This window comes from Salminus brasiliensis, chromosome 1, assembly GCF_030463535.1.
Source record: "Salminus brasiliensis chromosome 1, fSalBra1.hap2, whole genome shotgun sequence".
NCBI classification, from domain to species: Eukaryota; Metazoa; Chordata; class Actinopteri; order Characiformes; family Bryconidae; genus Salminus; species Salminus brasiliensis.
In genome coordinates this window covers 51521468-51538594 of record NC_132878.1, presented here as the reverse complement: position 1 = coordinate 51538594, position 17127 = coordinate 51521468, and the positions used below count along the sequence as shown (strand labels likewise).

At 42.6% G+C, this 17127-nt stretch overlaps 1 protein-coding gene across 1 annotated transcript; it reads left to right on the top strand.

The window, feature by feature from the left end:
• The first annotated feature begins 12908 nt into the window (after nt 1–12908).
• Nucleotides 12909–15149, top strand: jun (Jun proto-oncogene, AP-1 transcription factor subunit). Its single transcript, XM_072682088.1, has one exon. It carries the CDS (start codon nt 13399–13401, stop codon nt 14398–14400), a length of 1002 nt encoding a protein of 333 aa, XP_072538189.1. The 5' UTR covers nt 12909–13398; the 3' UTR covers nt 14401–15149.
• Nucleotides 15150–17127: the final 1978 nt, after the last annotated feature.

Genomic DNA, 17127 nt, shown 5'->3' with positions numbered 1-17127 from the left:
GCTACATATGTCTACTTTCAGGTAAATCAGTGCAGAAACAAAACAAATAGCTGGACAATAATTGTAATGGACAGCTAACATTTCAGAGTATGCTCTCGACACCCAACTGACAGAACTAGGACGACACACACATATACTCACACACATACGAACAAGGCAAGACATTGGGTGTTCCTTTAGGCTGGGTCATGGTCATCAGTTCAGGGTCATAGCGATGGCCTACTCCAAGGTGTGTTTGAGTGAGTGTAAGGTGACAGGTGACACCCTGGGTGACATGGAACATTTAGTCCAGGTCACGCAAACACAATGAAGGCACTATGAAGGCCCTGGTAGGGGAATACTGGAGCGTTAACTTCAGCAGGAAATTATACTCCATTCATTTCTGTTCAGCTTGACAGACAAGCACCCAAGACACAGACTGACTCACTGGCTCACTTTACAGGTTAATTAAGATGCTAAACTAGTGAGTTTTCGACCTGTTATGTCTCATCCCTTGTGTCAGGATGATGGTCTTTTGGTAATTCACACATACTCTTACAACTACAGAACACATTTGGAGAAATTCTGAACATTTTGAACCTGGCACAGAAAACAAAAAGAAAAGAAGACAAAAAGAATCCACAGACTCGGTTTCTTCTTTGTTTGCTTCAACTGCCAACAGCATCGTACACCACAGCATAAATTAGAGACATTTCAGCAAAAGATTTCCGGCCCTTTATTACTGTTCTGAATGTTCTGGCCTTCCACACTGCAGCCATGAGCAGCGAGGAGAAAGAACACAAGAGAGAGAGAGAGAGAGAGAGAGAGAGCAGTCAAAGCCAGATCATTTCCAGATTTTAGAGATACACAAAGAGAGACAGGCAGAGAAAATGAGAGCGCATGCTGACCAGGGGTCACTATAAACGTTTGCAATGATTTTTCAAAATTTTAGAATTAACAGTCTTAATGTGACGCAAATTAAACTGACTGATTCAGTTGCAGGCAAATGTGTAATGTGATTGTAGTTACAATAACTGTAATAGGTAATGGGATAATTTAAGTTACATGGAAAAGATTGATGAATTTGTATTTTCAATAAATTATAATATTAATTCTACTCAAGTGTCTTTGTGAAGAACAGTCCAGTTTAACTATATGTTTTGTTTTATTCAAGAACCAAGGCTGTGGCAATACAGCCGATTACATGGTTTGAGACTATACTGAAAGTATAAGGTCCGATGGATGGATGGATGGATGGATGGATGGAAAAAATGAGTTTCAAACTCATGAACCTCCAATGGTTTCTCAAGTATCTCATCATTTTAACAGTGTAAGCTCTCGATTGGCAGGCATCAAACAATCCATTTAACAGAATGGAGCAAACTACAGGTCAAGTCTATATATATTTAAACCTCAACAGATTTTTTGTTTTTTGAGCTGCCTATCACAGCAGCTAACAAAAACATTGAATATGAGCCTAAACCGAAGACTTTCACTTGAGGATATTTGTATCAAAATCTGGTCAACTATGTGCTTTGTTCAGAATTATATATTATACTAAAAAAACTATACAGCAATAAACTGGATGTGAATTTGTTACTGTGGAAGAACCTTTTAAGGTGCTTTGAGGAACCTTCAAATACCTTTTTCCTCTAAAAACCTTCTAAAATGATTCCTCAAAGCAGCATACATGGTTCCTCCACAGTTACAAATTGATGAACCTCCAAAAGTTTGTCAAGAATCTTTTAACAGTGACTGTGTACACTTCCACAGTACTTAAGCTGCTACATCTGTACTGTCATTCAAGTTGTTTATCCGCTATTTTACCCTCTTTGCTATTACGCTATTATTAAACCCTGAAAGACATTTAGAAATGTTAGATGTCTGTAAAATGATGAACAAGTTGAAATTAATTCTAAATCACTGAGGAAAGCTGTAAAGGAAATAGGTGGTGGCCAGATTTTAGGTAGGTTAATTGCAATTTGTTATCATTTTAAAAACAACGTCCTGAAATGTTGTTGTTGTTGATAGAAAATTTATTGTATGGAAAATTTTTAACATATAAGTTATTGCTACTCCAAGTCATTCCACACTGAACAGTATTACATAGAATTAAGATGGTAATTCTGGGACAGATGACACAAACACATCATCATAATTACCAGTCTTAACCCAAAAGGCGCCATTAACTTTCCTGCTAACCCGTTCTGGTTTAACATCTCAAACCAGGCTTGGCCTGAGAGTGGACCCATCACCCCCTTTAAGAGACTTTGACAACCCCATATTAATCCAGAGCATTAATGATAGAGAGTTAATATAGAATTGATCAAATTGCTTAACCAGATCAACTAAGTAAAACGTAGCGAAACAGCTCTACACATAGCCATAAAAACAATAAAGTACAGATGCATATCATGTGATGCATATCAGTGTAAATGAAGCCAGAAAAGCTCTGAAATACACACTGAGAAACATCTGCCCAACATCTCTGTCCTCTAATGAACCTTTTAACAACTGAACTCCAGAGAATAAAAACATGCCAAGACCTCCGCAGAGCACAACACAGTCGGATTTCCCCCAATAACAGGAACTACGAACGTTTTTTTTAATATTTAAATGAATGACTGAGTTTGCTTGGATTGCGTTAGTTTGATTTTCAAAACACTCCAGCAAGCATCCAGAGTTTTCAGGACAACCTTCCTGCTATTATTCTTGAGGCAACGATAAAGGCTGTGAAGGAAAAAATATACATATTGTCCACAAGGACACAGCTGGCTGAGAAAACAACTCATTGAGGGACCTGATCCCCCCGCCCCCTCCCTCCGCCCTTTCGTCTTCCTCAACAGCTGAAACAACAGCAGTTCTTGGAGGGGAAGGCCTCTGTGTAATTGGTGATCTTGTTGACAACAGGCCAAAGAAAAGGAGAACAGGCAGTGCGTCACAACGTTCCAACCTACTGTACTTACAATATGCCAAAAGCATGGAAGCAAGCCATGATTTTTTTTTTTTTAAGTTTCAAAAATATTTTGCAACAAAGGTGATTTACCAACACAGCAGGTTTACTGAAGTCAAGTTTCTTCAAAGAGGCCTTTCCAAAGTATTTTATTTGTTTGCAGGGATGTACAAAGTCTGTGACCACCCTAATTATTAATTTTCAGGAGATAATTATAATGTTAATAAGAAAGAAGAACGTCAATGGAAAAATAAAAATGTTTTCAAAACTAGAAGTCATTAGAAGATACATAGAAAACAGGACAACCATGAAAGACCTGGTAGACCACCAAAACTGCCCCCTCAATACGATTAAGAGCATGCACTTGAGGCTTTCATCTTTGAGAGAGTAGATAATCAAGCTCCAGTCTAGCTTCAGATCTGAAAACATCCACAGGTGTTTCTATCCATTCTTCCAGTGTGAGAGAACCACTCAACACATGGAGGTCTGAAAGGATGTGGAGCTGAGCAAGAAGCTCTTACTGAAAAAAAAGACCATCTGCAAATCAAACCCGCAAAGCTGCTGCTATTCTCAGAACAATTGATTGAACACTCCAGACCTCAACCTCACTGAATGTGTTTTTTTTTATTTATTTACTATACTTCATTCAATCAGTCAGGCCTACAGTAGGATGCATTGGATGCATTGGACTGCCATAGCAGTAAAGCAGTGAAGCAGATGCAAAACAAGAATTGGTTAGCTGTACGCTCTTGTGACTTTCATCAAGTCCTATTTAAACATTTTTGGCCTAAAGTATACTGCTATTGGGCTCATCAATGGACCAGGGGCAAAGGGCAGCTCATCCAAGGATTTGAATGATTTAGGGGTGTTTCATAAATTGCTATATCATGTATCAATGGCTTGACCACATTCTTGTGATCACATTCCATATATTTATTAACAGGAGGTCTCAACTCTGTCTGACAGTTTGGGCAAGCATGTGTTACGGTGTGAGTGCTCTACGTATGAGTCAAGAGGAGATGGTTTCATTATTTGTGTGCGAGTTGACAGCGAGACCGCTCAGGAAGTTGACCCCTCTCACGTGTGCACTGGGCTCCACTGGAAAGAACAGAGCAACACAATGGAGCTCCACTAAAAACCTGTTTTCAAGGCAACGGATTTCCTGTCTGTACTCGTAGTAAGGATAGTTACACAGGGCTTGTGTTTGTGTGCCTGTGAGTGTGTGTACATGATCCCTCTCTGTGCTTTAAGAGAGCATGTGCTGCACAAACACAATGGGCATGGGTCACACCCCCGTTTGTGTTGGCTTTGCTGAGCTGCTGAGGGACTGCTGGAAAAATGAACCAGGGAAGAAAAAAAACTTTAAGATAACAGCTCCACACTGTGCGCCTCGAACACTTCGGCCTATAGGCTCGTAAATCCAAAAACACAGACCACTATAAGAATCCGTTTGGTAAATATTCATTACTCTATCAGTAAAAGCTCTAAACGCTGACACATCAGCTCAGTAGGATAATGGAGACCGACCTCCATTACGGCAGTCTCTTTTTTCTTTTTCTTTTTTGGTTTCACCACACTGGCCTGGAATCCACAAAATAACAACATGCCTCAAACGACTTCCCAAACCATGCTCTCCCCTCCTGCACATATGGCCCGAGCAGAGCCGTTAGCATATTACCACATTAGCTCAGCAGGAACACTCGGCTAGCGTCTGCGGAGGCTGCCAGCTCGGCGGTGGGCATCGGGAGCGTTCAACTGTGGCTCTGTGCAAGTATTTTCTCAGCCCCTGATGAAGAAGTACAACAAATAATCCCCACAGAAACTCATCCATCCCCGGCTTTCCAACCTCTGCCCACCATATGTCTGACCTCAGGGCCGTAAATTAGTCTTTTTAAACTGGCTCTCAGAACCGCCCGGCAAACACAGGCATGCGGAGACTTCAGAACAGCACCAGATACACATGGATCAGATCCACTGCGACTTTGGAGTCCCAAAAGAGTTCCTCAGTCATCCTAGCTTGCGTGCTAAGGTGGGTTGGGATAACGTCAAAGCCATCGTCTTTGTGATTAAGTAACCGTCCCAGACTCGGGGGCCGTGTTTCAGGTCTGCTCTAGTTTTTCGTCATTTTGTCCCTGAAGTTCAGGAATATGAATGAGAAGGCTGCATTACTTCATGTTCAGTGCAGCTCATGAATCTTTCTTGTGCTTTAATTCAAGAGACATAGGCTTTATGAATAGATGAATGAGTTGGAATATTAATTTTTCAATCGGCTCAAACTCAGTACAGTGAACAAACATGCATCCAAACATCCCAGTCTCAGTCTCTGAGGTGTGACTTATGAAACAACGAAAGGAGTCAATGAACGAGTGAAGGAATGAATGAAAAGAGAACAACAGAATGATGAAAGAGAGCATGACATGACTGAGGACGTCTCATTAGCGTGCAAGACTAAATATAACAAAATAATTTAAAAAAATAACCCTGTCATTTTGGCTGTTAATGAAGTCAGTGACATTTATGCTAACCAAATAACTCACCTATATAGGTTTCTCTAAAAGTAAAAGTCATGACAGTTTTTCAGTACAAACAATATAGATGAACCTTCATAGGTACAGTACTATTGGAAGAGCTTGATATCACTTATTTTATATTCAATAAGATCAACTCACAAAAACAACACATCCAAGTAGGCCTGCCATGTGAACAAATGTTGTTGGATGGCATATTGTCCCAGAAATAATTGCGACAAACAATATTATTATCAATTTGAGACCAATTTATGCCACTGATATAATGAAAATATAATAGCATAATAATGCAGTTCCACCCTAATAAAGACCAATAAACGTTTGATCATTAAGACAATTCAGACATTGGAATTGGAATATGAAATATGTTCAAATATCCTACATCAATAAAACATGAATTAATTAAAGCCACTGTTTTTAGTCCACATACCGGCTCATTTCCATTAATGGACCCTCCTCACTCATTCGGGTTAAAAGCAGAATGGTCCCACGCTGGAGCTGTGAAATGTGGCCAAGATAAAAGTCCAGGACAGACTGGTGACATCGGAACGTGCTGCAAAATCCAACACGTCGGCATGCGGGCATGACTACCTGGAGGAATTCTGCGAGGCGAAAGCAGTTTCTGTTTGTCTTGCATCAGAATACAAGCTGTAGAAGACTACAGCAGCAAGGTCATGTGTGTCAAACTGTGTGGGGTTCACAGTAGTTAAGAGAATAGAACAAACTAAAATACACAATGGGCAATATCGAGGTCAGCAGAAATTATAAAGTCATGTCCGTATATTGTAAGATAAGGCGATAATGTAATTATCGTGACAGGCCTACACCCAAGGTATATATATTATTATATATTATTATGTTATAGGTATAATATTTCAAATAAGCAACAAGAAATTCTTCTCAAAAGGCCTTATGGTCGTTGGGTGTGTCTGGACCCTACCTGAAATCACTGGGCACAAGGCAGGAATACCCCAGTACCACACACGCATTCATTTACTCACATCTAGGGGCAATTTCACATAGCAAATTTGCCTACCATGTGTGGTGTTGCAAGGAAACCAATGCACCCAGAGGAAACCCATGCAGATATACCAAACTCCTCACAGACAGAGACCAGAGCGAGGATTGAGCCTACAACCCCAGACCCCTGTGTAAAGTCAATTCAGCTTAAAAACAGCAATTGCATCGGAATGATCCAATTATGCTCCCTAACTAAAGGCACTAAAGATATACCCTTGAGGTTACCACCCCACAGACAGAGTTTGTACCTTGAAATATTATATATAGTTTAGTACCTCATGAAAACTGTACACTAAAAGCCGATTACATCAAACCTATACATAAACTACCCCATATTACTTAAACCTCATCTCTCTCTCTCTCTTTCTCCCTCCCTCTCTCTGTCCAACGTTAGCGCCAGTGCCCTGATTTACACCTGGGGATGGCTGGAGACAGCCGTTAAGATAGCCGCCACACCCAGACAATGGACTCAGATATGACAGGATTACTCAGTTGCCTTTGACCTCTCCTCCATTAGGACCCAGGTGATTTCTTAGCATGGGCTGAAGGGCAATGAACTACCGTACACTAATTACAGATCCAGACACCGGCCTGGAACCGTTTTAGGCTTTTATGAGGATTTGGACAGGCGGGTATTAAAAGACGTTAGAGTACTGAACTCTGAATAATTGGTCTCTGATAAAGCAGCTTGTGAAGAGACATAAGAGTTTCAAAAATAAGGGCTTTTTTCCAATGGAGACTGTCCATTCAATTCTGTGTAGTGCAGAACTAAGCAAATCCCGGTCTGAGAAAGTGGCCATATATAATTAGGCCTGTTTGTAATCCTCCTTGTCTGGCAGTCAGTGGGTGCAGGGGAGCTCTTCCTTCAATGTAGAGTTAAAGAGTGGATCATACCTCGAAGTGCACAGCCATTTATTGAGCTGTGTCAGTGAGCAAAATTCCCAAATTCCAACATTTCAGCCTACTTGACCTTCAGCAGGACAGAAAACTAAAAATATTTGACATATCTTAAGAGTGTTTTGAGTTTTGCACTTTCTTTGCTTGTAATGCATTCAGTCAAATAGGGCACCTTTGAACACTATATCTGAATTAGTGTAAGAGATATGTAAAATATGGAGATGCTGTGTGGATAAGGGAGTCACAAGAGTATCAGTGAGGTCAGGAACTGATGTTGGATGATCACAGTTCTGGATCATAAACACCACTCTAACTTATCCCAGGGGAACTGAATAGAGCTCCATTACTTACTGTTTCACAGCCCAGTACTGGGAGACTTTACAACCCTTTAGTTGCAGTTTGGCATCGGCCAAGGTAATCTGCTTCAGAGAATCCTATTCTATTGGCAATGCTTTTCTAAGGAGAGTATACAAGCTGTGTTTGTTCACCTGTGTCAGCAATGGATGCACCTTACAGCAGCTAAACGCACTGAAGAGAAGGGCTGTCTAGATACTTTTAGACATGTAGAGTGTTTTTCCTTCAACAAAAATAGTCTTTATACGTATGAATAATCCTGCAAACTGCACGAGTTTGCATGTTTGCTTGAATCAGTTTCTGTGTGTTCGGTTTCACAGCTTCAGCATGAAGCAAATGTCAATTACTCTGGCACTGTCTCTGAGGGGAGCTGATGGACGGTATTTACACAGGAGCCTCCTTACAGACGTGGGGACCACCAGCGAGATGGACCTCCAAATAGGGAGTCCCCGTAAGCTAATGGCAGACCTCATGTCAAAGCAAACACACGAGGCGCAGGCTATGGATACCCGATATTAGCACAGCAGCCCTATTAAAGGTTACAGTATACAGTACACACAAATGTATAAGTAATGACTTTTTCCATGGGTGTGAGCAAAGCTGCTGAGGAGTGGGTATAGTCTATGGTCCAGACTCAACCAGGGTGGCACAGACATGGAGGCATATAACAACTGACAATATAAACATGACACATTTACACTCTGCCGTGCCAGACTGAAGATGAAGATTTCCTTTCATGAACCCATCTATATATAGCAGTCCATCACTTTATTGTCCGTCTAAACATATCCAGCTAGCACGTGTTTAGATTTCACTCACCCATGTATAGAAGGATAACTAAGCTTAGACTGCATCAATACAGGTTTGCCACTCATCATCTATTTTAGTCTTGTTTATTTCAAACAAGTACCCGTACATCAGCACTGAAGGTGCCTTAGTACTGAAAACTGTATTTATCTTGGCATAGCTGAATAAGAGTGCAGAGTATGAGAGTGCAGTACAAGGAAGTGACATACAGTGAACCTGCCCCCCCCCACCTTCCCAAAGCTGTTACGTAATTGACTTGACCTTTCTTATATTTACATCCATAAAATTTACATCATGTAGGAATAATTGCTAAAAACAAAGTTTGGCTATGCTATGAGGCTCCTGTGTGAGCCGTCGCAGTGCCGTTAACCTGATAATAAAAGCAATGGTCATCATTTTTTTTCACACATGCCCATTACAAAAGGAAAAACAGCAGACCAGAACATAGGGTTGTTATAGGCATGTCAACATGCATCTGAGCATTTTTCCCCCAACGAAAGACAATCACACAAAGTATTTAGACATCAAAGATCAATAAATGCACGTAAATAATTCTGTTTTAGAAACTATGAATGTCTTTTCAAATGGCTGGAAACGCTTCTGTTCAAGTGTGTGGAATACCTTGTACACCACAGACATTTTTATGGAATATAAAATTACAAATTATGTCAATTTAACAAATAATTTAAGGTATTGCTACTGTAAATAAAGCAATACCACCACTGCCAAGTACTGCAGTCATTCGAATCCTTAAGTCAAATGAAATATTAAAAAAATTATAATGATAATAATAAACTGAACAAGAACTTCTGACACAAATCTAGTTCTTATACAGTGAAACAGAACCAGCAAAACCAGCTAAAAATGATATAAAGTAACAGAAAGAGGGAAAAGCGGCATGCTGGGAAGCTGTTCCTCATGGCTGAATCCTTTTCACAGTCTCTGGACAGTGCCTGACAAGGCCAAAAACCAAGGAAAACCCAGCTACTTCAAAACAGAGAAGTCTCAGTTTCCATGCTGAACTGGTACTGGACATTCTAGTTTCTGTCCCAGGAAAAGCATTGTGCTACGCTGAAAGAGGATGCTGGATAAGAGGATACTGCTCTAGTACTTGACCTTTGTCTCACAGAATTATATGCCCATAAAACTTGTCTGACCTTTAGACAAGCACAAGGCCAATATAAAAAATACATCTGAATTGGACAGTAGAACAAAAGAAAGCTGGTAATAAATAAACACAGTCTAGATTTATTATTAGCATTATGTATTTACACACATACAAATATCCATACAATCTTTATTTCAACTGAAGTTTCTGTTGTATTTCAGCTATGAGGGAGATTTATAACATGTTTGTATTATAACTGTAACTTACCGTGGTTAATAACCATTTATACAAGGACAACATTTCACATTTTAGTCATTTTTGTGCTTTTGCTGACTGAGAACTTAAACAAGCTCAACAACACTGCACACATACAGACAGAGGGCCTTTCAAAAGTTGTCCCGACAAGCCCAGTCAACCACAAAGCCACAAACGAGTGGATTTTAGAGCCTACTTTCCTTCTAATCTTCACCAACAAGCAATCAAAGGCATACAGATACAGGCATGTTTTGGAAAAAGCTCCACTCTCGCATGAGGGTCCCGAACCTGAGGGCAGAATCCAGAGCAACGTGAACCTCAACTAAACATAGCGACGATAATCTTTTGATTGGCAGCTGCTAGTCTGCCAACAGCCCCCAGCAGGGCACAGAGTCTTTCTTTTCTTTCTGTCTATTTCCACCAAAAAAAATCTTATATGACTTCCTTTTTCTCTCTTTATCTCTGCTAATCTGTGCAGCTAGCCTTAGTGCACACCAAATATTTTCCATTCAGCAGTGATTTTCCCCTACAGACTTCAGCCTAAATCCAAGGTGGATACCGAAATGATTAAGATCTTGCCCTGGGCTGTCGATTGCGGATCAGTATGAGGATTATGTATGAGCAGCATTGCCGTGTTTCAGTTTTCGAGTCTTTGGTTGCTAATGCACTTTGTTATTGTACAGTAGATTTGTTTCAGCATGAGGCCCTTTGGAGAAAAGGGCTGGGCAAATGTTTTTGGGTTGGCCCACATTTATTGTTTATATGCCAAATACCAGAGCTGTAGTCAGTCATGCCACACACTGCCACTGAACAAATGTAAAATGGAAATGTCTGTATAGACAAAAAGTTAAGCAAACCAAAATCACCTTTACTGTCACGTCACGTGAACACAGTAGAAATCTTTGGTGTCTATTTTTCACTTTTTGACATAATATGAATCTGACAGGTGTTCTTTATATAGTGTCAAAATTTACTTGATAATAATACGCAACAAAAACCCTTCATTTTATACAGACACTTATAGTGAATAAGACTGTAGTAAAAGAAGAGATATTGTATTACAGGATATATACAGGGGATATAATTGTGTTATATTAGTTATAATTATATATTTTTAAACAAAATGTCATGTATGTATGGGCCAATGTGCCTAGATCACAAGATTCACAACAAAATTGTTATATATACACCGAAGTTCAAAATTGTGAAATATTCATTTCTAAAAAAGAACTTTAATTAATGTAAAAGATGTGTTCTTTATACTGTGTCAAATGTTTGTGTTGACGACAAGTAAAAGCACTCCTAATAGTAATTCTAATACAAAACATTTTGAGGGATATTCATAATAAAATCAGCATATAGCAGGTTAAAATATTAGATTTAGAGGACTGTAATATTAAGTAAAAGACTGAATATGAAGTTCACAAGAATATTATTTTGCTGCCTTTAGGCACAAATCTTGGGTGCCCAGTCCCTTGCAGTAAGCAAATATACAATATATTGTCACTGTCACATTAAAACCTTGTCATTTATTTTTTACATAATGTGAATCTGACAGGTGTTCTCTATATTGTGTCAAGTAAAATCACTCAAACTTCACTTGTATTACACAATGAGCCATATTCATAATAAAATCATCATATGCCAAAGTTAAAATATTCGAGGTTGAAAAGTGCTGTAATATTAAGTAAAAGACTGAACATTACGTTCACAAGAATATTATTTTGCTGCCTTCAGTCACAGATGAGGACCTTCAAATCTCAGCATTTAACTTTAACAATAGCCTGTTGTCGTCGTTTAACCATATCACCTACAGTAATGACGGGGTGCAGATCTACAGATTAAGGGTGAGGCCTGACCGGGCGGTCTAAAGACTTCAGTTTTGGTGAACATCGACAGAGGACTGCCACGAGGAAACCTGGGTGCAACGTCATGCTGACGTGGTGCGTGTCGAGCAGTGGGTTCAGTGGAGCACCAGAAATGTGCCAGAGACCGGGGACAAGTTTCAGTTCGCCGCTCTTCTTTCCTTTCCTGCGAACGTCCCACGTTGGCTGACAACAGAAACCAAAACAACTACAGCAGAGCCCAAACCACACACTCGCCACGGGCTAACGGACACAGCAGCCCGTGATTTAAGGCACAGCTAGCTTCAAACGTAACGAACTGCCCTTTCCTCGTATCGCAGTAGTTCGGCACCTGTTGTGAAACCGGCTGCCGTGCTTCTTCGGTGTGTGAACTTTTAAGAGGCTCCCCGGGGCCGACGTGCTCTGTGGCATGCTGTCACTCCACATCACACCACGCCCCCCTCAAGCTCCTATTGGCTGAAAGGGACCGTGAGTAAAACACACACTTCCACGACAAAAGCAGACTGCTGTTTTTTTTTTTTTATTATTATTATTATTATTATTATGATTATTATTAGTAGTAGCATTAATATTGTTATTATTTCGGGATAAATCAAAGCAAATAAAACAAAGCAAACACATGTTAGACTATGAACAGAATGAACAATACCACGTTTTGTTGTTATTCTAAACAAGATCCAAGGTAGGACTAACGCCTGGTCAACGCACACGTCCTCGCAGCCGCCCTCCGCCTGTAGCTACATCATTTACAAAACCTCTTCAGGAGCGATCGTATGTTTGTGTTTTTTTATTATTATTATTATTATTATTATTATTTAAAGACCAGGCACCGCTACCCCTCACGCACTAGGTCCCACAAACGCACACTGGTGTCCCGCCACAGTCTGAAGCAGCTAAAGCGCGTAACCAGATATTCAAAAACAATACGTAATCCCACAATGCAGCGCGCGCTCGTCCACTTGCAGCATTACCTCATCCCGTGAGCCTCTGCGCGCCGAAAGAATCTTCTGGTGGTCGTCTAGGCAACGCGCCTTATCGGAACGCCACAGAACGTCCCCCTTGTACCGCAGACCAATCACAGGCCAGATGCATGACATCATCGCGGGCCCCTATTTTTAGTGTGTAAGCGGCGGCAGATAAGGTTGGAGAGCACGGCGGAGGAGCTCATAGCACACACGGGAGAGGGAGAGGGAAACACGGAGACACTTAGACACGGAGAGTGGCGGAGAAGGGTTGAAAACATAAAAACAACACAAACAGACAGTTTGAGCTTCGACGCTTTTCTTCTAGCCCCGCGAACCGCCTGACAGGCCGAGAGAGGGGGTCGACTTCGGTTGCGAAGTAGTTCCGACTGTTTTGGTAACTTTTTTAAAACTTTCTCTTTCGCGGGACAAGGAGTGAGAGGACGAGCCTTGTGAAGTTTGGGGAAACCAAACTAGCTCCCGTCCGCACCCTCTCTGAGAGACATTTTCGCGAAGACAGCGGGTTTTACTCTTTGGCTGTCAGACCCCCGGCTGAACACCAAGTACAGTTCTGGCGATAAGGCTCTCGGGGTGCGGCGCGATATCGCTCGCTGGTGAGTGAAACGGCTCGTCGACTCCACTCACTGAAAAAGTTTTGGTTGCTCCTTCTATGTCGACCAAGATGGAAACTACTTTCTACGACGACTCTCTGAGCGCCGCCTTTTCGCAGCACGACTCCGCCGCTTTCGGATACAACGCCAAGGTGCTGAAGCACAGCATGACGCTGAACCTCACCGACCCGGCCGGCACGCTGAAGCCGCACCTGCGGGCCAAGGCGAACGAGATCCTCACGTCGCCGGACGTGGGCTTGCTCAAGCTGGCCTCTCCGGAGCTCGAGCGGCTCATCATCCAGTCCAGCAACGGTCTCATCACCACCACGCCCACGCCGACCCAGTTCCTGTGTCCCAAGAATGTCACGGACGAGCAGGAAGGCTTCGCGGAGGGCTTCGTGCGGGCCCTGGCCGAGCTGCACCACCAGCACATGCCCGGAACCTCGGCGGCCCCTCAGACCAACCCCACGGTCAACAGCTCTATGGCGGCGGCGGCGGCGGCGGCGGTGGCGGCGGCTCCGGCCGCGGCAGCCTACAGCTCAGCGGCGCGCGCCGACCCGCCGGTCTACGCGGACCTGAGCACCTTCAACCCGGCCATCAGCAGCGCGGCCTCGGGCTTCCCGGCCGTCAGCTACACCACCACGGCGCCACCGCCTCTAGCTCCTCCACCTCAGCAGCAGCAGCAGCAGCAGCCGGCGCCACAGCCGCTCCCTGTCCATCACCCGCGGTTGCAAGCGCTGAAGGAGGAGCCGCAGACGGTGCCCGAGATGCCCGGCGAGACCCCGCCGCTGTCGCCCATCGACATGGAGAGCCAGGAGCGCATCAAGGCCGAGCGCAAGCGCATGCGTAACCGCATCGCCGCGTCCAAGTGCCGCAAGAGGAAGCTGGAGCGCATCTCGCGCCTGGAGGACAAGGTGAAGACGCTCAAGTCGCAGAACTCGGAGCTCGCGTCCACGGCCAACATGCTGCGCGAGCAGGTGGCCCAGCTCAAGCAGAAAGTCATGAACCACGTGAACAGCGGCTGCCAACTGATGTTGACACAGCAGCTGCAGACCTTCTGAAGCGGGAGCTCCGAGGAGTTGCGGAGAGGGCGCCGAGGGAAGGGACAAACGGGCTGAAAGGACACGCTTGTGTTAATGGGGCTGCGCACCAGAGCCTGCGGCGACGGGGGCCGGTGAAGCCGTAAAGTGCACCGGGACTGTCCCGGGGACCCTGTCTGGCCGCGTGCCGTGTAAAAGGACGTCCAGGTGTGGAGTTTGCAAGACCTCCACCAAGCTGGGTCCACAGCACCAGACAGCATGAAAGACTCACTCTGTTACTTTTATTATTGTTGTTTTCTAATGACGAAAGAAAGAGACTCATCCTTGTTCACTTTGACCAAGTCGTGCATGGACCGAAGCTTACAGGCGCACTCAGTATTAGAGGAAGAGAACTGCAGTAGGGACTCTGCTCGCCCCATGTTGGCGCGCCGCAGCAGGAAGTTGCGTCCTATAAAGTCTAAAACACACTCACACACACACACTTTTGATAAGAGCTGCCTGACTTCTGAGTTGCAAAATGTCATTTTTTTGTTCTTCTTCAGACGAATCGAATCGACGTTATTTGAGTTAGTCAAGCTTTCGACGGTTTCTTTTTCTAAAAAGTTTCTTGATGAGGTTTCACTCATTGTTATTTGTAAATAAGATCAACAGGGAGTACTTAAGTTTACCATTTGTAATAAAAAGTGCTACGTAATTTTTTTATGCTTGTTTTCTGAGCTGATCAGAAACTAATCAATATTTATGAACTGTAATAAAGGATGTCAAACGAAGGCAATGTGTCTGTTGTGTCTGTGGAGGTGCGGGGACAAACATGTTCACTCATGTCTTCAGAGCCACTATTGACTAATGCTGCATTTCACACAGGCTTGAATATACAGGTTTGTCTAGTGTAGCCATACACTCTCCATACACCCTATTATACCTTCAGAAGACATCAGGAAAACTCCAGCTTATATATATATATACACACACACACACACAATGTACTACTGTAGTATATACTGTCCATATAGCACAACCAGTTCAATTACAACAGGACAATATAATAGAGTGTATATCGTCGCTGTCTGATGAAAGTCCCAGTGCATTTAGAGCATTTCTATTGGTCTATTCATCCAGGATTATTTACTACACAGGGTACAGAACATCTACAGGGTTGGAGAAAACGAACAACGGACAAAAATGGAGATACATGTCTTTTACTGGACAGCAGCGATAAACAAATGAGTGGCATAAGTGAGACCTGCAGCCTTCAGCACTACTCCAGTTACTCTGGTTTCTTGAAGAAGGCTACATGTTTGTAAGCTAAATGTGGGTACCAGCTAACTGTATCTACAAAACAATGGTTTATTCGGTCAACATCCAGAATACTGCAGTTTTAGCCTGATATTGAGAAGCATATATTAACATTATATATATATATATATTATTGTAATTATTATTATAAATTTATTTATTTATATATTATGTTAATATATGCTTTTCAATATCAGGCTAAAACTGCAGTATTCTGGATGTTGACCGAATAAACCATTGTTTTGTAGATACAGACTTTCATATATATATATATGTATATATTAGTCCACAGTAGTGTAACTACACCATCAACAAGTTTTGTGGCGATTACATTAGCTGTGACCCTGCGTCTCAAGATCAATATTTAATCAAATAAACCTTGGACAGAAGTCTTCAAGAAAAACTCCTCACAACCCGTTTCTAGAAAACCGCCATTTTCAACAGGAACGGTCGTGTGCCACTAGAGGGCGCCACCGTCCTTTCTTCGCCAAGTCACCCTGGAGTCTTGAGGACAGGTCTGGTCCTGAAGTAAATCCTCTCATGACTATTCACTGTGAACACACCAGTGCAACTATTGCAGACTTCATTATAACGTGTTAACCCGCTGTAAAGTTTTAATTAGGCTGATTGAGAGGGGTGGTACAGGTCAGCCGGGCCACCGATCCCACTAATCTGTCCGAATTTCACGATCCTGAACGAACCTGAATCTGCTGCAAGAAGAAGCACACAGTGGCGTAAATCCTATGAAACAGATATGACGGCGATTTCGAAAATACCTAAACAGACTGCTGTGTATTACATCTACTTTAAATGTAAGTCAGGAATTAGAAACGAGGCCGTATTGAAGAGACAGACTCCGAGTTTTAAGGCTGTGGTTATAAAACCAGCGGACTGGATTCGCTCCTTTGTTAAATTGAGATTTAATGCTTATCATGCAACATTAATGGCCTTTCTCTGACCTAACTTGGCAAAGGGTGACATCATACCGGAAAAGCGGCACCTACATGACCATATAAGGCAACAGAACGGTCGGAAGATCAACGTCATCAGGCGGTGGTGTGGGCGTGGCTTACGGGAAGTGGAACTCCTCAGACTGATCAGCCCGCGCGCTGAAGCGGCGCGAGCGTCGAGGGCGAGGGGAGTAGTAGGGCTTTCCTAAGGCTACATAAGCCGTGTTGACAATTCGACATGTAGTCCGAGAAAGTAAGGCTAAAAATACAACACAGAGACCTAAAAATCACACCAGCAACTCATACTGTATTATTTACGTAGCAGAATATGCACACGTGCAGTACACGGTACACTTAGCTACAGGCTCCTAAGCATAATAAACTCTTAAGCATAATAAACTGTTGGAAGAGAGTTAGCTAGCTAGCTACCTCAAAGGTCTGTAAAAACACCACATAACACTAGAATATAAATGAATACAAACGTTTAAACATGAACGCAGTA